At 35.7% G+C, this 20,829-nt stretch overlaps 3 protein-coding genes across 7 annotated transcripts; 2 read left to right on the top strand and 1 right to left on the bottom strand.

Annotated features, from left to right (window-relative positions):
• The first annotated feature begins 3,332 nt into the window (after positions 1-3,332).
• On the top strand, positions 3,333-10,648 carry LOC140984541 (B3 domain-containing protein Os07g0563300-like). 4 transcript variants are annotated; one of them, XM_073452036.1, is made up of 14 exons: positions 3,333-3,778; positions 4,710-4,791; positions 4,920-5,018; positions 5,297-5,633; positions 5,732-6,065; positions 6,278-6,374; positions 7,015-7,189; positions 7,289-7,368; positions 7,812-8,180; positions 8,968-9,020; positions 9,128-9,241; positions 9,653-9,723; positions 9,813-10,189; positions 10,370-10,648. In XM_073452036.1, exons 1-14 carry the CDS (start codon positions 3,657-3,659, stop codon positions 10,484-10,486), a joined length of 2,427 nt encoding a protein of 808 aa, XP_073308137.1. In that variant the 5' UTR covers positions 3,333-3,656; the 3' UTR covers positions 10,487-10,648. The 4 variants fall into 4 exon arrangements, with proteins under 4 accessions (XP_073308137.1, XP_073308136.1, XP_073308140.1 ...); XM_073452035.1 differs by having other exon boundaries at positions 3,334-3,778; positions 9,813-10,648; XM_073452039.1 differs by having other exon boundaries at positions 3,335-3,778; positions 4,694-4,791; positions 4,942-5,018; positions 9,813-10,648.
• Positions 10,649-12,786: 2,138 nt separating this feature from the next.
• LOC140984081 (stem-specific protein TSJT1-like) lies at positions 12,787-14,602 on the top strand. The gene is made up of 5 exons (XM_073451248.1): positions 12,787-12,913; positions 13,178-13,443; positions 13,613-13,853; positions 13,945-14,065; positions 14,189-14,602. The coding sequence occupies exons 2-5, from the start codon at positions 13,232-13,234 to the stop codon at positions 14,371-14,373; spliced, it is 759 nt and encodes a 252-aa protein (XP_073307349.1). The 5' UTR covers positions 12,787-12,913; positions 13,178-13,231; the 3' UTR covers positions 14,374-14,602.
• A 1,465-nt stretch (positions 14,603-16,067) lies between these two features.
• On the bottom strand, positions 16,068-19,813 carry LOC140984214 (uncharacterized). Of its 2 annotated transcripts, XM_073451469.1 has the most exons (10): positions 19,328-19,813; positions 19,103-19,202; positions 19,005-19,026; positions 18,821-18,916; positions 18,595-18,718; positions 17,163-18,507; positions 16,868-17,033; positions 16,622-16,786; positions 16,365-16,517; positions 16,068-16,275 (listed from the first exon to the last, which is right to left on the bottom strand). In XM_073451469.1, the coding sequence occupies exons 2-10, from the start codon at positions 19,114-19,116 to the stop codon at positions 16,090-16,092; spliced, it is 2,271 nt and encodes a 756-aa protein (XP_073307570.1). In that variant the 5' UTR covers positions 19,117-19,202; positions 19,328-19,813; the 3' UTR covers positions 16,068-16,089. The 2 variants fall into 2 exon arrangements, with proteins under 2 accessions (XP_073307570.1, XP_073307569.1); XM_073451468.1 differs by having other exon boundaries at positions 19,005-19,202.
• Between the last annotated feature and the right edge of the window lie 1,016 nt (positions 19,814-20,829).

Consider the following 20,829-nt stretch of genomic DNA (forward strand, 5'->3'; position numbering starts at 1 on the left):
CAGATCCCTGTTTTTCCTTGCAACCATAGAAATGTTGAAGTCCTTTCTCCAACAATATCGGTAATGTTTTTTTTTTTAACTAACTGCCTTATTTTGGAGCACGGATAACCTACTGCATTTGATGATACAATTATTGCTTGTTTTACCCAAAATAATATAGGAATAATTGTATCCATTACCTTATGAAATCTCAGAATCACTGAAAATTCTCATGAAAAATTATCTTTCAACTCTCGTGTTTTCAAACACGTTTGAATAAGAGGGTGTGTTCTCAAGATTTAAAAACATTAGAAATTCATAAATCATTTTTGTAGTGGGGTTTTTTTGCAATTAACCCAAAAATATAAAACAAAATAACCCACATTCCGCAAGCAGAAACATGTTTTGGGTATGCGTTGGTTTAAACTTTAAAGGTAAAAACAGTTATTATATTTTCAGTTAAATATATTTCTTAAAGTTCCTCAGAAGTAATTTTTTCCCCCATATTTTCGGTGTAAATAATATTTAGAAACAGAAGTTCAAAGAAGTGATATTTACGCTTACCCTTCATTTTACTTTTTAATTTTACAAATCGACAATATTATCTTTACATGTTATTTATTAATGTTTAAATCGTTTTAAAATTTAAACAACTTTCCTATATACTTAAATATTTTGACATAATCATACCTAATATAAACTAACATCCATATATAATAAATAGAAAAAGAATTTTACGATAGATAGAATCATGTTCAAACTAGATTTTTTTAATCATAAAAAGTCTTCAAATACCATCGTGGAGAATTTTAAATTTTTTTATGCAATTGCAAACTGATCGAAATTTAAATGAATTTTTATAAATATTGACGACTGACGTAGTACAAAATTTTAAACATTTTACCTCAATTTACATAATTAGGTATTTTAATTATCAAAGTAATAATATTATTTCGTAACAATATTATAGTATAACAAAAAAATATCTTCATATTAGTAAATTCGTCAAATTGGCTTCGAGTATAAATTAAATATGCCGTAAATTTTGTCATAATTTGTGTTTTGGGTAATTAAGCAGATTAAGATAGCTGAATGGAATCCAGAAAAAGGATTTGCTAGCATTGGTCACGGAAGACTCGAACCTTCTTTCTTCTTCATCGCTTCATCCTAATTGCTCGGGCATTTCTTGCATCATAGAAACAATAGGTTCCGAAACATTGTGTGCTCAATCCGCATTTGTTGCATTATGTGCTACAATGTTGAAGAGTGATCGCGTATGAGCTATCATGAGCTTAGCATTTACAAACTTTTCTTCCTCTTTCGCAGGAGCTTTCACATGTGGTTATGAATCATCGAACTGTTGATCAAAGTCTTGCTGATTATTCATCTTTTATTATGACGTTTCCATACATTACACATTGCATCGGCATATGTAGAGGGCTCATGCGTGATTTAGACAATTTAAAAGATCATCATACTTAGCTGGAAGCTGCATTGTTACGAGCTCCTGATGGATATGGCCGTGCAGATATTTATCTGTAGCAAGTAAGTAAAAGAATGTTCTTGTCATTTACTCTAAATGGACTTGTCATTTCTCACTTATTCTATATAATCAGGATGCACGACTTGTCTTGTTGCTGAATGAAGCAACTTCCACTTCTGAGAGCTCAAGAAATGCTCGGATGATGATCATACAAGCAGCTGGCCTTCCGTTTGTGCGTATTTCAAGACACTATATATTTACAGGTGCATGATATCCTGCACTCAAGCCTTTTTCCCTTGATAATAATAATAATAATAATAAATTCAGTTGTTGCATGCTCTCTGAAGACAGAGATATTGCTTATAATGAACAATTAAACACAATGAGCTATTTGATGAATTAGTAACTAAAACTTTCTAGTTCATATCATGGAATCTGTTAATAGCAGTTGAAGGATGTTCCTAGTGTTGATACTTGGTACAATTTAACGTTGTGGCTTGTGTTTTTGCTGCGAAAAAACGTGCATTGGTGTATATTCTAGAAGAAGACGAAGATGAAATACAAATATAAAGTAACTGTCGAATCTGTTTATGTTTAAGTTCAGCTGGTGACATGTGGGGTATGAGCTACCTGTGCCTTCTATTAGTGTGTGTTCGTTCTTAATTTTTTGTACTAATTTTCACTGGGTACCTCTAGAATTTTAAACTCAATAAAAATTATTAAAAGTCGAAAACCAATATATAAATAATCTTGATCAGGTGTGGCAATCAGGTAATTAGAGTTCCGATCCGTACCAAATCCAATTAGTATAAAAAAATTGGATCATTTATAGGATAGTTCATGTGGTACCTGATTTTAAATCTTTCAAATGTTTTTTTTTAGATAATATGATAAATTTATTAAAATACAGTTGTTTTTTTGTTATATTTTTGTTGATAATCATTCTTTTGTTTCAATATATTTTAATTACTTTAAAACTATACATTTAAATTTAATATATTTTATATAACCTTTTAAATAAAAAAATTGGATAACACCCGACCCTTAGGGTTTGGCTACAGAAATAACACACCCAAAAATAAAAAAACTTATTAGTGTCCACATCTACTAGGGATGACAATGGGTAGGGTATGCGTCGTATTTCATACATTCATTCTCATACCCATTTATTAAATTTATCCCCATACACATCCACATACCCATCAGGTATTGAATTTCATCCCCATCCTCATACCCATCGGATTATCGGATACTCATACCCTACCCAAATACCATATTATCATATACAATTGAATTTTTTTAAATTTAAATTGTTTCAATGAAGTTATGAATATTTAAAAAATTATTTAAATAAACAATAAGAAAAATTATTAATGATAAAAATTTGCAAAATAAACTTTATAGAAAAAATAAATATAATTTATATATATATATATTAATTTAAATGGGTATTCAAGTCGGGTGTGGGTCGGATTATATCAAACCCGTCTCCATACCCGAACCCTAAAATCCCCATACCCGATTACCTAATTATTTAATCGGTCTAAAAATTCCTCCATACCCTCTTCTATTCGGGTCGAGTATCGGATCCTCCAACGGGTTCGGAGGAAATTGCCATCCCTAACCTCCACTCATCATTTAAGAAGAACGAAATAATTTAAATGGGACCAAAGTTTAAATAATTTAATTTAAATGAGAAAAGCTTTAAGATTTTGCATGAACGAGAGCGTCCAATCAATTTTGTGAGATATATTTTTTATTGTGTCACTTTAAAAAAAAATTCGAATCGATTTTTACCGATGTAAATAGATAAAGACTTTCCAAAACACAACCACCCCAGGTAGCACAAAGCAGCTGGTCTCTCTCTTCTTTAGCATACCCAAAAATAATAATATAATATATTTAGAATGCTAAGCTGTATTATTATATTTTTACACTCTTGGCTTCGTTTCTCCCTAAAATCTCAGTCCCCGGCTCTCTTCCCTGAGATTTATTTCCTATCTTTTCTTGCTGTCATTGAACTCTCCGTGTTCAGTTGAATCTAGGGTTTTGCATTTCAATTTGTTTTTTTTACGCCTCAGCATGAATATTTAACGATGGCTTTGTCTCAGAGTGCAAAAAAATTCCTTCTTGTGGCTATTTTCTGGAGAAAATCCTTGAATCTCATAGTTTCTGGTTAGGGCCCTGTTTCGTGATGTCTTCTTCTTCGTCGAAGAATGTTTGCTTCAACTCAAACTGCAAAGAGGCATCTGAGAAGTGGAGAAATGGTTGGCGTCGCCGTACCGGCGAGTACGCTCGCCTATGCGATCGTTGCGCGTATGATAATTGACTTACTTTTTTTTTGTTTTTTTCCTGAATTCTCATTTTCCTAGCACCAGTTTAAATTTGATGTTTTTTGTTTAATTTCGTCGACCATTTCTTTTGGTGGTGGGGTGGTGTTTGACTAGTTAGCTTTACTATACGCAAATTTTTTCACTCTTATCTTTTCTGCGTGATGTAGGTTTTGGATTGGAGATTGTAATGCAGTTAGCATTTTCTGGATTTTTTGGTTTATGGTACCCAACTGTATTCATGATGTCTTGGATTTGGATTGTTATACTTCCTCGTCCATCCTTTGATTACATTTACATTCACGTGAAGCATTTTAGAATAGGAAAACGGGGATTGAGCTTGAGAAGGAGAAAAATGTTGAACTTTGGAACGGACATCGTGGTTAATTTGAATTGTTTGTTAAGTTTACATGGCTGTAGGATGGTCCAGAGTCGAAGCTTCGAGTTTTGAAATCTGCATTGAAAATATAACCATGTAGATTGCAAATTTCAGTAATTGAATATCGAAGTTTGGTGTCAGTATAGTTTATTTGGCATCACAACTTAGAGAATTAATTTATTTTAGTTTTTGTTAACTGCATTGTGTACCCAATTCTTATTGTTTGAAAGATTTTATTTGGAATATTCTTTTCTATTGCTAACGTCGGGTCCAGTTTTGGCGTCCTGAATAAAATAAGTGAAAACGTAAGATTTACAGGTTTTGTCTAAATTTTGATGATTCGCCATCTGTGTGTAAATCTGTCAGTTGTTGATTTGATTTTCCCAATTAATGGAACATCTGCTAGGAATTGAAATTTAAGCTAGGTTTTGACTTTTGAGTCGTACTTCCTTCTCTCATTGTACTTGTGGAAGCTGCTTCTTCTTAACTCATTTTATTTAGTTTCTTTGAAAATTGATGTAGTTTAATTGAAATTCAGTTCTGCTTATGAGGAAGGAAAATTTTGTGAGGCTTTTCACTCGAGTACTTCTGGTTGGAGATGCTGTGAATCTTGTGGAAAGGTAAGGTAGCTTTAGGCTTTACCAAGAGTTTCTACAAAATGGTGTGTAAAAATTGAAATTCTAGTTTTCTTTTTTTTATATAAATTTCTGAGAATGTGTACATGTTGAATGTCGAATCCTCATTGCAGCAAATACATTGTGGTTGTATAGTGTCGTTCCATATGTTCGTACTCTTGGATGCTGGAGGGATAGAGTGCCTAACATGTGCAAGAAAAAGTTTCGTTTTGGTAAGAGTGATTTGGTTCTTTATTTAGTGTTTTTATTCTCAAGATAGGATTATGTACACTTCGTGGATGAATTTTTATTATATCTATGAATCTTGCATAAAACTTTTGATAAATTGAAAAACCCCGAACAATCTTTAGTTGTAATGACCTTTATGAAAAGCTAAGTTTAATATAACCACTGGAGGAATAAATCATGCTTCACCAAACTACGTTGTTCTCTTTCATATATTTTAGCTATCACGTTCAGGAACATAACTTTTCCTTTTCCATTCTTCCAGACTCCAAATCCGGCGTGGCCGCCACCTTCACAATCCTTTCCTTCACAATTTGAAAGAAGGAAGGGTTTCTCGGTGAAAACATTAGGTTCCATAGTTGGCTCGGGCCCAGTTCCATGGAGAATCGCACCCAGTTTATTCAAGGAGTCTAATGTCCAATCTGATGCACAGACAAGAATGCCCTTCGAAATTGATGTATTAGGTGGCATTAATTTATTTGGCACTTCTGAGAGATTACCTGCTGCTTCACCAGAGAAAAAGCGAGAATTTCCTGATGAAAGATGTTTTAATGGAAAGTTGATAGCTGGCCCATTTGACACGTTTCAGAATGGGCATGCTGGTAATTATATTGGACTGTTGAGAACTTATCATTTCTGTCACTTCCTGACTTTGCATGGAAATTTTCTGCCACTCAGTTATGTTTTTGTCTTGCTGCAGCACTTAATCCAAAAGAGCATCCATTTCTCTCCATAAATAATATCCAGCCGATAATATTTCCCATAGATGATTCTTCAAATTTCAGTTTAACCACTGCATCTTCATCCAAAACTGAACAAGATGATACTGGACAGCTCTCTGCAACTTTTTCAACACAAAATACCATTTCAATTCCGGTCGACAAGAAGGTTAGCAGTCACTATCGAATGGATTCATGTGGCAAGACTCAGGTTCGTAATGGTAGGGTCCAAGGAGATGGTCGGAGCAGAAATCAGTTGCTTCCTCGGTATCGGCCCCAAATAACTGAGGAGGAACTTCTACAAAATTCAAGCTAGTATCCTATTGCGTCGAAGGGTTCATGTTACAGTTTTGTTTCCCAAGAATAATCATCACTAAATTCTTGAAGTCCAGTTTCTCTTTGTTATGCAGCTAATTTATTGTGGCATACCCTGTGATGCTTGCTTAAAATCCATTTGAATATTATTCGGCAATTGTACTTGGTATTTCACCGATCTTTCCCTTGATTTTGCCTTAATTTATCATTAGCTCAAAGTCAGTTATCACCCCATTGTTTGAGAAAATTTTAAGTGCTAGTGATGCTGGACGTATCGGCCGCCTAGTGCTGCCAAAAAAATGTGCAGAGGTGAGCGATTACATAAGAACTGTTCTGATTAACTTACTTATTGCTTTGTACTATTTTGCTATTTATACTGTATACACGTGTAAATGTTTGAATTTGCTTTGTGGTTTGGTTTCTGAGTCAAGATTAGGCATGTGCTAAGATGTCACAAAAACCCAGTGAACTGGGTTCCTCAGAAGAGGGCTATCAGCTAAAATGTTGGAGTATAGGGACTTAGATATTAGAAATTAGACATGTGATGTGGATATGAGGAGTGTGTTTTCTTTTATATTGTTAAATTCGTGTTGTGGGTTTCTGTTGACTGTCTGGATTGGTATCATCCCAGTAATGTCATTGCATTAACAAGGAAGACACTTGTCACGTGAGAGAAGAAATCCATCTTTCAATGAAGCTATTGGCTATCGTTTGTAATTTTTCCTGAAATTGTTACCCTGTAAACGGAAGCAAAGGACAGGAGACAGTAATAATTTTTCATCTTTTATGATTGTATGATAGCCTGTGGTATTTTTAGCTTGATCTGATGTGAGGTCAGTGTGTTGCATCTGTCTTCACCTGGTATATCCTTCATTTCGATAGTGAACAATCTTTCCTAGTTTTCAAATTTAAAGAACTAAAAGAAGGTGCTTCATTTGTGGTGAGACAGGCCTATTTTCCACCAATCGCTCAGCCAGAAGGTTTACCTTTGAAAGTATTGGATGTGAAGGGAAAGGAATGGGTATTTCAATTTCGATTCTGGCCAAACAATAATAGCCGAATGTATGTCCTGGAAGGAATCACTCCTTGTATACAATCTTTAAGACTGCAGGCTGGTGATGTTGGTAATTAATTAGCACCACTGTGTCATGCATTTTGATCGAGCATATTCTTTTATCTTTCTGTTGCTCATTCGCAAAATCATTCATGACATTTCTTGGCAGTAACATTTAGTAAGCTGGAACCTGAAGGAAATCTGGTCATGGGGGGCAGAAAGTCTTCGAGCATTCCATCCCCAGATCAGGTTTATTTTTCAATCAAACAGTATAATGTCTTAATTAAATATTCATGCCAAAATGTATTTCATGCAAAATTTTAATCTTGTCACTAATAAAATAAACACAATTTAATATAGATACATAAGTATTACTATTTTATTTATTTATTTATTATCTTTTTATAAGATGGCTTGGCTTGGAATTTGAGGTGGTACATAATATGACATTACAATAATTTGAAACAACTCCAGGGTATCTTGTTGTATAAGTATGCTTTCTGCATTGCAAGCTGATTTATATTTATTTATTATGAGCGCTTGGATGGAGAAAGATCCATATGTAATTACGCCCCATTGAATTTTCGTATGCATTCATACTAATGACATTGATTAAATATATAAGTATTTCCTATTTATTGTTTATTGGAAATTCATCATTATTGAGTTCAGTTTTTCTGTTCTGTTCAAAGGGAGACGGATCTGTCATAAAAGGAAATAATGTTTTGATCCCAGAGAACTATCAAGCTAAAAATAAATGTGTGGAAGGGATAACAGTAAACGGTCACATGAAAGGTAAATCACATAGTAGCTTCCAGCCGATCAGCCATGTTTCCAAGGCAGATATTGGAAGAACCACTTCTGAAATACATGAAACTAAGCCTATTTATAGCAGCAAGGGGAAGGGGAGCATTTTGGTCTCAAAGTGTAAGCGCCTTAGAATTGAGAATGATATAGAGCTCAAGCTCAGTACGGATGAAGCTCAAGGATTGATGTGTCCGCCTGCGAAAATTGTTCCTTCAGTTTTTGTTGTAGACGGATGTGAATTTGAAGAATTCGAGGTACCAAGATTCTTGTTTGTAAAAGTACCATTGCTGCTTGGTATATAGCTACCAGTTTGTTTGGTATAGTGTAGCTCTTGGTTTACTTCTAGGTACATGTTGCACCTTCAAACTTGAGATTCTGACGAACTGCATTTCTTGTGGAGCATACGCAACCTCTTATATGAAATTAATTATCTTTTCAAACCCCGTGTGTTTAAAATCAAGCGTAAAGTCCCCGCAAATGGTATATATGTGTGTGATTTTGAAAAGCACATGATTGTAAAATACCTTCATATGGGGTTTAAAGCTTTTTTGATATTTTGCCTTTCCTTGTGAGTTGGCATTGTAGGATACAAGGAGGGTCAATGCAATAAGCCACGTCCTATTTCTTTTTTTTTTTAGATATGGCATGTGCATGCAAACCTAATGGGGAGTGAGGTCCACATGGGAAGTTTTGATTTAATCTGCAGTATCTCTACCATAGTCTCCAGCTCTTATGTTTGCTTTCCTGTAAATTTGTGCCTTGTCATGGGGGTGCGTGTTAGAGATTTTGAATGTGCGCAAACCTAAAGGGGAGTGGGTTCCACATGGGAAGTTTTGATTTAACCTGCAGTATCTCTACCATAGCCTCCAGTTCTTAAGTTAACTTTCCTGTAAATTTGTGACTTTTCATGGGGACAAGTTTTAGATGTCTGATGATCGACTGTGATTATCATGTTAGCAAGACTGATAATCACACACAAAAGTTTTTTCTTTCGTGTCATTTATTTTCTTCTCCAGCATCCTCATAGGATTCTCTCTTTAGGGAACTGCGCCAATTATTGGAAGGCCAACTATACTGGCAACAGATCCTTTCGGGTGCGTTCCTTTTTATTGGCGTAAATCTCTCTCTCACTCGTGCATTCACACGCATGTGCACATTCATATCCAGAGGATTGCTGAAATTGAGTCCTTTGATTTCTCAGAGAAAAGATAAAGTGGGTTCAATGTGAGGACTGTTTTAAGTGGCGTAAAGTTCCTGAAGATGTTCTTCTTCCTTCTGGATGGATATGTTCAGAGAATGTATGGGACCTTGACAGGTATGGTGGATTTCCATTTTGATTGTGAACTTTCTGTTCATATACTACAATGCTAAGTCAATGTTTGCTCATCTATTCCTTTTTCATTGTAGACTGTTTTAAGCTTTTTCTAGTTTTTGTGTTTGTTTACGTTATTTCAATTTTTATATGGGTTATTCTACACCAGAACTGCAGTTTCTAAACGTGCCAGTGCCCTAGTTTTTACTACCCCAGCTCTTATTGGCAAACAAATACATCAAACTAAGCTCAAGGAAGAAGTTTGCTTTGGACTTTTCAGTTAATGTTGTCTTGTCTTAGTGTTCCTTCTTTAGAACATTTCAAGGAAGTTTGTCTTGGAGCTTTTCAACTAATGTTTACTTGTCTTAGCCAGTTTACTGATTCCTTTATATCTTCCCATCTTTTATCCATCAGATCTCGATGTTCGGATGCTGAGGAATTAGCTGTAGAAAAGCTGGAAGATATTTTACCAGCCATCAACAAAGGTGCAACTTTTGTCTCTGAAATTGCCATGGTTGTATATTCTCCTTCTATATTTCTTACATTTACATATTGTTTTCTTGATGTCATCTAGTTTCTTCAAAGAGAGGGGAGATCACCACAAAGAATGCAGATATGTTTGTCACTCAGGAAAGACTCGATACTCTTGCTAATTTGGCTACCCTAGGAGATGATGAGGGCATTTCAGCTCCATCGCACTCCAGGTCAAAGCGCCCATGGTTTCCCACTGAGGAAAGCTCTAAGCACAAACAATCATGTGATTGTGCGATCTGCAGTTCATCTAAACATTGTTTTCGAACTTTGATGGAGAGGTACGTGAAGCATCAATTGGAAGAAATTGGTGAATCTGCCTCCCAGAAGTCGCAGCAGCAACAATTCCCTGAACAAGTGCACAATGTTGACACACACAGAGTCACTGACGCCAGAAATATTACCCCGAGTCGGGGAGAGGTAAGCAAGATAGTCTGTGTTGACTATCATAATGGGCGAAAGTCTTCACCCTCGCCGTTGAAAGGTCAAATAGACCTTAATATTCATCCAGAGCGAGAGGAAGACTTTTCGCCTGTATCAGAGTCTGGAACAACGAAACAGTTGCACCCACATGTCACAGAGAAATTTTTCATGCAGCAGATGCCATCAGGCTCAGGTATTGGAAATTTAGTCAGGACACGGATGCAACAAGATGGTATTGGTGGTGCAAATCTGATTAGTTGTTTAGCTGCGGATGGAGGTAATCAAGAAAACTGACTAGCTTTGGCTTGGAGCTTCCTCCGAGCTATGTATATAAAAAGGTAGGATGGATACTTGGCTTTTTGCATGGCCATTAGTGTTAGTTTCGCAGATAGCAATGCACATTATGCGGTTAATTTATTTTTCAAGTCCTGAGTAATGATTTAATGCGCTTCACTACATCTTGGAGAAAACAAAATTGATGCCGGATGTGATTGATTCATAAAATCCCCTTCTGATTTGATAGGGTAGTTGCATTTATTTGGGAGTTAAAATTTAACAGAATTTAATCTCAATTAAAAATCAGATGCCGACATTTGTCTGGTATGTCAAGTCCAGGGATGAGTCCTATGGTAGTAACTAGTAAATTTATCAAATTTCTTATACCATTTTCTCGGGTTCTGCTTCAGACCATAAAGTGATTTCTTTAGGAAAAACACTTTATTTATGTTGCTTGAGGATGAGCACCTTTCAGGTTGTTCCATGAAAATGGTTTCCTCAAGATCACCATGCAAGAAGGTTGTCTTCACATCTAGTTATTTCAATTCAAAATCCAATTGAGTGACTATTGTCAGTACTAGCCTTTTTGAATAATGTTTCACTTGAGGAGAATTTATCTCATTAACGTCTACTCCCTCAATCGAGGAATGCTCTTTGGCTACTATTCTTTGCTTTGTATCTGAATTTGTCATCTCCTGTAGAATCCTCTTTTATTTTATGAATCCATTTGCAGCCTAAAATCCTCCGCCCCCTTTGCTTTTTCAACTAACTGCCAAGTGTTGTTTTCGAGGAGGGAGTGTATTTCCTCATTCATGGCTTCCTCCCAATTCCTTTTGTGCTTGACATTGCTTCCTTGAATGAGGCTGCTTCAAATAGCTCCACCTGCTCTGCTACATTCAGAGCATACATTATCAAGTCTCCTTGGCCAAACCTTTGAGGAGGTCTTATTTCCCTCCTCTGTCTATCCCTGTCCAGTGTGTAGGAGTTTGTGGTTTCTGCTGGTGGTGCATCCACATCTTTCTCAGTTTGGCCTTGTGCTGACCCCCCTTGATCAAACATTTCATGAACTGAATCATGTTCCAGTAGCTCCGCCTCAACTTGATAGTCTATCTTGTTATCTATATGACTGCCAAGATTGGTATTCTTAGGAGTATCCCATTCTTGATTCATCAAAGGTTATATCTTGATCAAACATTTCATGAACTGAATCATGTTCCAGTAGCTCCATCTCAACTTGAGAATCTATCTTGTTATCTATATGATTGCCAAGATTATATTCTTAAGAGAGTATCCCATTCTTGATTCATCAAAGGTTATATCTTTTGTGTTAAAGAACCTAGGTCCTGCGTTTCCAATTTCTACATTTTGTAACCCTTAAAGACCCTCTGGATATCCAATGAAGATGAATTTCATCGCTCTAGGATGTAGCATGACGATCGAACACTTTTAAATGTGAATAATATTAGTTTTTGGTTATAATGAGTTGTATTTGGTGGTATTATTAAATTATGTGTAATAAATAGGTCGTACGTAGACATAAAATCACATGCGTGAAACTTGAACTCAATATATATCGATTCTAAAAGCATCCTCTTTGTTCTTGAGTAGCTACTTGAATACTAATAAAAACATGAAAAATAATTGATATTTTTGTCAATATATATATCCAAATCTGAGCACGAGTTCGATCTCGAGATTTAAATGTTCGAATTTAGATTTTAGAACTTTTCGAACTCGAGATCAAGTAACTCAATATATACATGAGTTGAGCTCGAGCTTGAGTAAACAGAAAATAAATTGAGTCGAGTCCAATTCGACTCGACGCGTTTACACCCCCTACTCTTACCATCTAACCATGATATTCTTGTGTACTATTGTTGTTTACTTGTTTTTAGATGTATATAAATGATATAAATATGATACTCATTTAAATAGTGAAATGAAATTTAACATTGAAGTCACATTCATAAAAATTTATTTCATAAAATAATTATGTATTATCCTTCTTCCAATGTATCTTATTTATCACTAGAACAAATATGATTAATTTTCTAAATAGATGATCCTAGCTCTTATAAATAATCCCCATTCACAAATTAAAAAATTTATTAGAAAATAAAATTTTACCCGAAAAAATCCCCATTTACCCCATATTTAATGAATATTTTAGTAATTAAATGAATAAATTAGTAATAAAAAAAATAAACAAAATAAGAATAGATTGGTAAAAGAAAATATGAAAATTGGACTGGACAGACGAAAAAAATTTGACATAAAAATATGATACTGATGTAACATATATATTTGTTATTTAATTAATTGATAATTAACAGATCGTTCACCCACGTGTATCTATGGCGTTGTATATCTATATAAAATAAGGAAAGGAGGAGACTAAAGGGATTTGCTGACTCAGCTAAGTGTCAACGGTCGCCTGAATTTAAGGTTTGTGGATAAGAAGCGCCCGAATTTGGACCAATTCCCATTTGTATTCATTTTTCCCAGCAAAATCTTTTAATCCTTAATGGTTATTGGGGGTGTATATGGATAAGATTGCCACCTAATTTTACTCTGCTACTTGTACCTATAAATACTCGACCTCCCATCCAAAGTTTCCATAACCATTCCTACATTTCGCACTAGACCCTTCGTTTTCTACGTTAATCCGTTTAGATCTATACTGTTAGCATTGATTTTTTTCGTTAAAAGAGAGTAAAGAAAGGAGAAGGGCAGTGAAAGTAAGGGGAGAAAAAGCAAGGAAAAATGTTGTGTGCATTCAAGAATGGCGTGGTAGATCCACCTAAGGAGTTGCATAGCCAAGCCTCGTCACAGGCTTCTCGTAAACCCAAGACTCCGGAAGAGACTTTGAATGATTTCTTGGCTTCAAATCCCAATAATGGCTTCTCTCTTGCATTTGCTGACAAGGCCAGTTTGGCCTACGCACCACCTCAAAGCTCAGTCATGTCACGCAAAAGGTAAAATGCATGAAATTTTCGTCGTGAGAAATGGAGATTATATTGATATTCATTGAATCTGATTAGAGTCATTTATCGATTTACGTCATGGGCGAAGCTTGTCTTTTGAGTGTTGAAGATTTTTACGTGTTTTGGGATAGGATATCTGATCCAAGATTGTATTTTGCAGGATGTTCTGTTCAACAGACGATATATACTGTATTTTCCTGGGGAATTTAAATAACTTGTGCACACTCAACAAACAATATGGGCTATCAAAGGGTGGCAATGAGGCCATGTTTGTGATTGAAGCTTATCGGACCCTACGTGACCGGGGTCCTCTCCCAGCCCATCGAGTCATTCAAGATCTCGAGGGCAGTTTTGGGTTTGTGATCTATGACAACAAAGCTGGATCTGTGTTTGCTGCGCTTGTACGTACAAACACGTCGTGAAAAATTTTCTTTTTCTTTTTTGTAATTTGGTGAGAAAAATATGACGAATTTGGGTCAAAATTGTTGGCAGGGTGCTGATAAAACAGTAAGCCTGTATTGGGGCATAGCTGTTGATGGCTCTGTTATGATCTCAGAAAATGTGGATCTCATAAAAGCAAGCTGTGGAAAATCATTTGCACCATTTCCTGCTGGTATGTCAATTTATTTCGTGCTACTACATTGGATCACGACAATTGTAGGAATGTAAGAATTGTCGAGCCGTTCGTTATAAAACAAAGACAATTTTCTTGAATGTTTTCGGGTGAAATGCACAGGGTGCATGTACCATAGTGAAGGAGGACTAATTAGCTTTGAGCATCCAACGTATAAGATGAAAGCAATGCCAAGAATCGATAGTGAGGGGGCGATGTGTGGATCATATTTTGCAGTTGATGCTTATTCGAAAGCTAACAGCATGCCAAGGGTTGGTAGTGCAGCTAACTGGGCAACCTGGGGCTGACAGCAGCCTTCACGTGTTGCTTAACATTACTGACACGACAAGATTGCTGCTGTTTTTCCTCTGTTTATTGGTTTTTGTTAGTTTGATGTCATGTTCTGTTATTTTCTTGGTTTGTTCTTGGGTCTTTTCCCACTCGGCATGTAAATATGATTGCTGGGGTGTTTGGAGTTTGTAACTAAACAAGTGGTTTCACAATTATGGTTGTAGTTTGATTGCATTGTTGACATTATCTTTTACCGGAATACGTTTGCGTTGAGGCTTATACATAAAAATTATATAGGATTTACAAATATTCGATTCTGAGAGGATTTTAATTCATGAATAAAGGCCAAAGCTCGAACTACATCACCACCGAGTACATGATTCATTGTGTTAAATATTCAGAAAAATCTTTTGATAACTGTAACGTTGGTCGCTGCATTATCGGCTCATAACCACATTGTGACTCACTCAATGCATGAATATCGTGTCGACAGAAATTATGGAATTCATATATCAGATACATAGAACATGCATGTATTTATCAACTCAAAGAATAATTTATAAAAGATACATTTAAGAAAAATTAGCGCACACATTCAATACCACACTCGTTAGGTTATAAACTCATTGGTGTTACCGTCTCAAAAGGATTGTCTATTAAGAGATATAATATTATGAGTTTATAAACTACTCTTTATTATTTTAATATTCAATATGAGAAATTTGTAACATTGCCGATCTTTTTAGAAGCTGATGTTTGCTGCGGCCTACTCTAGACGATTTTCACTTATCTTTCAGTATTACTTATCTTTCAGTATTTAGCGCATGCAACATGCACTTTAATTTAGCATATAATATGTATTTTTTTTGTTGCAATTATCGACATTGATATGAGAACAGCCCTTATAAACACATTAGGGGTATCATATGAAAAAGATTAAGTATTGGGTGGTATAACTTCATGAGTTTATAAGTTATTTTTAATTTGTTTTAATATTCAATGTGAGACATTTGTAGAAGCCGACATCTGCGGTGATCTACTTTAAACGACTTTCACTTACTGTATTTAATGCATTCATATTACACCTTAATCCAGCCTATAATATGTTTTTTCCTTCGATAATCGACATGATCCGTTGACAGCCTTTTTTATAGTTCATAATTTCAACTACATAGACTCTCAACGAGAACAACATTGTTATGTTATAAACAAAGAGATTACATATTAGAAAATTATAACTCTAAAAAAAAGTCAAATAAATTTTATTTAAACATATACTTTCTGGCTAATAACCAAAAATAAAATAAAGAAATTAAAAAATTATAAACTAAAAAAAAAAGACATATCACAATGATTTTTTATCATATTTTATTCAAATATATAATACGAAGCTTTACATGTATGAAATAGACGAAAATGTCTTTCGTCAATACCCGACAGTCAAATAAATACATAAGCACAATAAATCGTCACACGTGGATAAATAATAATAAGAGTATATAATCATACCAAAGTATTGAAGGAAGCTAGCTAGAATTTTAGCTCATGTATCTTCCTCACACTGTCTCCCTATTTCTCTCTCTCTCTCTCTCTCTCTCTATATATATATATATTAATATCTCACCAAACAACATAGCCAAGAAATGCCGAGGTCTGATAGATCATATGCATAAATGCCTCAACTCTCTAAAACTGTCGCCGATTTCGTTCATTCTTGAATACACAGCGTGTGATTAGTGATGAGGATTGGTTTCGATTTCTTGAGCTAGTTCTCTCGTGAGCTTATCAGCACGGTCATCATGCCCACCGGCAAACGAATAAACTCGGAAAGCGAATTGGAAGGCTCTCCAAAGCATTTTCGCGGATCCTTTCCTTTTCGCTTCATTTTCATTTCCTCTATCATTGACATTTCTCTTCTCCTGCATTTGAATCCGATATAAATTTATTCATTGTTTTAGGATTAAAAAAAAACACGAGGCACAATCTGAATGATTAAATGATGAGCTACCTTCATAGCCAGTTCCATGCAGCTTGAAGAGACATCGACCATAAGTTCTTTGATATGTACAATGATGTTGAAATCAAAGTTGATCTTGTGAGCCTTGAATTTCTTGGATTCTTCATCTTTAGTACGCTCCAGGGCATCCATTTCTCCCTTCATCTGGGTGCCATTGAGATAAGTACTCAATCAGCGAAATGAACAGGGATTTTTTTCGAATATAGTAAGAAGATGGATTCATTCGGTTAACAAACGTTAAGGCTCACCTTGTTGAAGTATCTCTCTGCCTTGTCCAGGAGTTGGGAAACAGGTGACATTATTGGCCAGTTTTTTAAAGTACTGGCAACAGAATCTAACTTTGAGTAGAGAGCTGCTGCCATTCTCAAAGCTTCCAATTTCTTTGAAGGGAAATCTTTGAATCTTGCTAGAACCTACAAGATTTTGCAACTTTATGGGATATGACTGTCGAATGAACAATCGTGTTTCTGTGAAAGTAATGAGTATGGGTAAACCTGAGTTTCATCGGTGAGTTTTTCAAGATGAGATTCTACATATTTGTGGAATTTCAGGAGCTCGGTCATGTCTGATGTTTGGAAAGAATTTATTGCTAATTTTACCTCCTTAATTGTTTTCTCATAGCTCTTGACATCTTCTTCAATTTGTTGGAAGTATGCTGACCTGATCATACATTTACACAAGAGTTGGGAGAAAATTTAAAAAAATTTCATGTTTTTGAACCACAAAAGGCGTGTCATGAATTCAAAATATGATTTTGTGTCGTAAATGGATGAGAATAGAGTATTATACCTCTTCGTTATTTCTGCCAAAGCATCAGCCATTCCTTGCTTTCCTCCAGAGGCTGCTCCAATTTTACCTTTTTTCCCTGATGATTTACCATCTAAACTTGATCCTTCTACTTTTCCTTTGAGAAGCCGATAAAGATTGCCCATCTGGGACGATCTCTTCAGTTTTGTCACAGCTTTCTTGGGACGGAGGTTTTTTGCACCAGCAAGCCCTGGAGGGGGTGGGGGAGCAGCCACATTTGCCATGTGCATTCCAGGTGGTGGTGGTGGAATTGGCCCCTTTGATCCACCCATAGGTGGGGGAGGGGGCGGTGGTGCTCCAGTCCTCACTACCATTGGTGGGGGAGGGGGCGGTGGTGCTCCAGTCCTTATAGCCGAGGGTGGAGGAGGAGGTGGTGGTAGCGGTTTTGATGTTGTGGTGGAAAACAATGGAGGAGGTGGAGGAGGCGGAATCGGTGCAAGCACAAAATGTGTTGGTGGCTGGGGTGATGGTACTGCTGGTGGTGGTGGTGGTGGTGCAGGCACAGATAATGCTTGTGGGCACAGTGTCACTGGTATTGCTTTCTTTCGAGCCTGTGGTGCTGGTATTTGAAATTTTACCTCATCATTGTGCAATGATGTAGGTGGAACACATACTACAGGCGTAACAAATTCTGTTACATTTGATCGTAATTTTGGAAGTGATGGCGGAGGCAAGATCACATCCATTTTTTGCTTTGTCAGCCCATCATGAGTAACATGTGCTTCATTATCCGGGATAGCAATCCAGTTTCTGCCCTTTTCCTCTATTTTCTCAACCAACCCAGTTCTCGTGATCTTTGGCATTTCAGTTTTCATATCATCTTCTCGCTCAACTTCCTCGATCTTGTCCATATGGTGTATCATCTCATAATCTTGGTCTCCCTCGTTGATACTACATGTTTCCTTCACTTCAGAACGCTTCCTTTCTTCTAACTCAAGCTGTTGTTCTCTCTCTGCCTTTTGGGTTTGGGTATAATAATTAGAATCTTGTACGACAGCATGAGGGAACATGTGAAACGAAAGGCGCTTTATATCAATGGGGTTCAGTTTTTCAATTGCTTGAACCCTGAGTGGCAAGAGTAGTGGTGGAGAATAAGACCCTGTTTTCCCTCCTTTAGTCGAGGATTTCCATGCTTCGGGAAGGACTGAAGTAGGGGTTGCTGGAGAACCAGAAAGAGAATTCTTGTCATCTGAATATGATCCAAACGGAGACTTTCCAAATGCTTGGCTTGCTGGAGGACTACACTGTCCCATCTCTTCGTCTTCATCACTTTCGTCGAACAAACTCTCTCTTGCTAGCTTTATTATGTCCTCAAGCATCATCAGAGCTGATTTAAAAGCGCAACATTTCAAAAACCTTGGATGAAAATTACATTTAATATCTGAACTTGATTAAGACAACATAAACAACATACTGATTTGCTCCAATTCAATGTGTCCCAGTTTCATATTCGAGTCATATTTACATTTGACCATCCACTCCTCTGTCGTCCACAAGGCTCCCAGTGATTTCATAGCATCACAGAAGAATTTAAGAGCCTGTTTTGATGAGATCAAATTTGAAAATTATATATTACCCAATATAACAGTTAATCCCTTCAGTGTCCAAATATTTTCAAAAGTATTGACAACACAGCTAACCTCGTGCATCGATGCACCTTCAACTTTTGAAACTGATAGGTCAGGTTTGATTCTAGGATGAAGTTTAAAGATATCGTTCAGGGTCAATATCAGCAGCTGTTGACGAGGAAACACCCCACAATTCCAATATGATTATTTACCAAGAAAGAAAACTAAAACTCTCAAAATTTAGAATTTGAGTTACCTCAGTTACGGTGGCGGAACCGCTGCAAGGAGCAAAATCAAGTAAGTCTCTAAAGGTGGAAATCTTGTTCTTGAGATCCGTCATTGTTACAAAGTTACCTGCCACCCCGCATGAATTGCTGATTTTTGAACCTTTTAGGCCTAATTTCATATTCTCTGATGCATCAAAGATTTTGTTGTTCTCTGGTTGTGATTTCCCCTGCCATTTACAAAGTAACGTCAATATTTTTTGGCCTTTCTCATATCTATCTGTCACATTTTATCGTCAAGAAATGTTCGAATTCATTAAAAATGAAACAATTTTCGTGAAGGAAAAATGCATACCTTAAATCCAGAAGCCTTCTTACGTAAAAAGAAAGGTGCCACCCCACAAAATGCCCTCGTCGCCATGGTCAACTGTACAAAACTTTTATAGAGTCCTCAATGAAAAAAGAATTTACCTGGTATATTTTAATGATTATTATCAAACCACTCAAATCAACATAATCTGACAACTTCCGAGCATATACACAAAATATAAACAAGAAATACAAGAGGTGTTATTTTGTTGGAGACCATCAAATTCAATATTCTAAAATTAATAATAATGTACAACGTGCTTCCCAGTTCTTGATTTTGTCTCTTAAATGTTCCTCAAAGGACAACTTCTTCTTCTCCCCTTGTTTCCAAAAGAGGGAGAGAGTGAGAGTCGAATTGGTGAGAAGGGATTCTCGATTATTTTAGGACAAAACAGCGTGGTTCCGTTTTCTGCGGGGATTCGATCATCTCTGAATCAGTCAAAAATTACGAGATAGCTAGGTTGAGGTCACAAGCAACCGATCAATCCCATTAAAAGGGGAGCATTAGCGACCCTAATCAATTCTCGAATATATATTGATTGCAACCACCATCGCCGGAGATTGTTAATGTAGGATTGATTACATGAGACTAACAACAATATCATCACTTAAACATATATATATATATATATACTAGAAAAGTGCACGTGCGTTGCACGTAAGAAACTAAACTGTTGAAAATATATTAATGAAATTTTGATAATATTTAAATTTAAATGAATTAAAATATGGCTAGTAGCATTTATCAATTGAAACAAACCAAACGACAAAAAATAAAAATCATGACCATAGACGGTATATGAATTGGAAAAAGTTATCTTATCCACATGACACATTTTTCAATATGTTTCTTGGTTGATTTTGACAACTCAAAAACTCTTTGTCGTAGTTTTTGTATTATGCGTATAACCATTTTGGTATACTCAATAAGTATATTATCATCTTTAAAACTTATTATGTTATTTAGAATCCTCATCTGAGATCTGACATGCTTGTAGTTTGCTTCCCTATCACGATATTTTTTCGGTTTTCTACATTGTTTTTATCTGGTAATCTTATATTTCCGACTATTTGTTTTTTTTTTTTGTTGAATGATTTTCATTTTATGACATGAAAAAATTCTTTTAGTCGTTATAGGCTTTCACTTGTGAGTAAAATTATGTATAACATATATATCCTTCAACAACATAACCAATGAACGGTGTTGTAATTTCTTCAAATATCGTGATATTTGTAATATCATTTTTATATATTTAATATCAATATTATCAACATACAGCTATAATGTTAATAAATTTTTAACAATTATTTCTCAATCACTGGAAGAAATAATACTTGAAAATCTATTCAAATTGCTATATATTAGAACCGAGTCCTCGTTTAATTTGACGCAATTCAGGAAAGTCATCTCATTAGTCATTTTTTTAGAAGCTTTGGAATAATAATTGCGTTCATCATATCATGGGGATAATATAGTTTCAATCTCAT

The sequence above is a fragment of the Primulina huaijiensis genome, chromosome 9 (assembly GCF_012295235.1).
Source record: "Primulina huaijiensis isolate GDHJ02 chromosome 9, ASM1229523v2, whole genome shotgun sequence".
In the NCBI taxonomy this organism is placed as follows: Eukaryota; Viridiplantae; Streptophyta; class Magnoliopsida; order Lamiales; family Gesneriaceae; genus Primulina; species Primulina huaijiensis.

Coding starts and splice junctions, on each gene's coding strand:
- LOC140984541 (XM_073452035.1), top strand. CDS start 3,657: ATGTCTTCTTCTTCGTCGAAGAATGTTTGCTTCAACTCAAACTGCAAA. Junction 5,019..5,296: donor CAAGAAAAAGTTTCGTTTTG/GTAAGAGTGATT, acceptor CCATTCTTCCAG/ACTCCAAATCCGGCGTGGCC. Junction 9,242..9,652: donor AATGTATGGGACCTTGACAG/GTATGGTGGATT, acceptor TTTATCCATCAG/ATCTCGATGTTCGGATGCTG.
- LOC140984081 (XM_073451248.1), top strand. CDS start 13,232: ATGTTGTGTGCATTCAAGAATGGCGTGGTAGATCCACCTAAGGAGTTG. Junction 13,444..13,612: donor TCAGTCATGTCACGCAAAAG/GTAAAATGCATG, acceptor TGTATTTTGCAG/GATGTTCTGTTCAACAGACG. Junction 14,066..14,188: donor ATTTGCACCATTTCCTGCTG/GTATGTCAATTT, acceptor TGAAATGCACAG/GGTGCATGTACCATAGTGAA.
- LOC140984214 (XM_073451468.1), bottom strand. CDS start 19,393: ATGGCGACGAGGGCATTTTGTGGGGTGGCACCTTTCTTTTTACGTAAG. Junction 17,034..17,162: donor TTGGCAGAAATAACGAAGAG/GTATAATACTCT, acceptor ATGTATGATCAG/GTCAGCATACTTCCAACAAA. Junction 16,518..16,621: donor CAGAGAGATACTTCAACAAG/GTGAGCCTTAAC, acceptor AATGGCACCCAG/ATGAAGGGAGAAATGGATGC.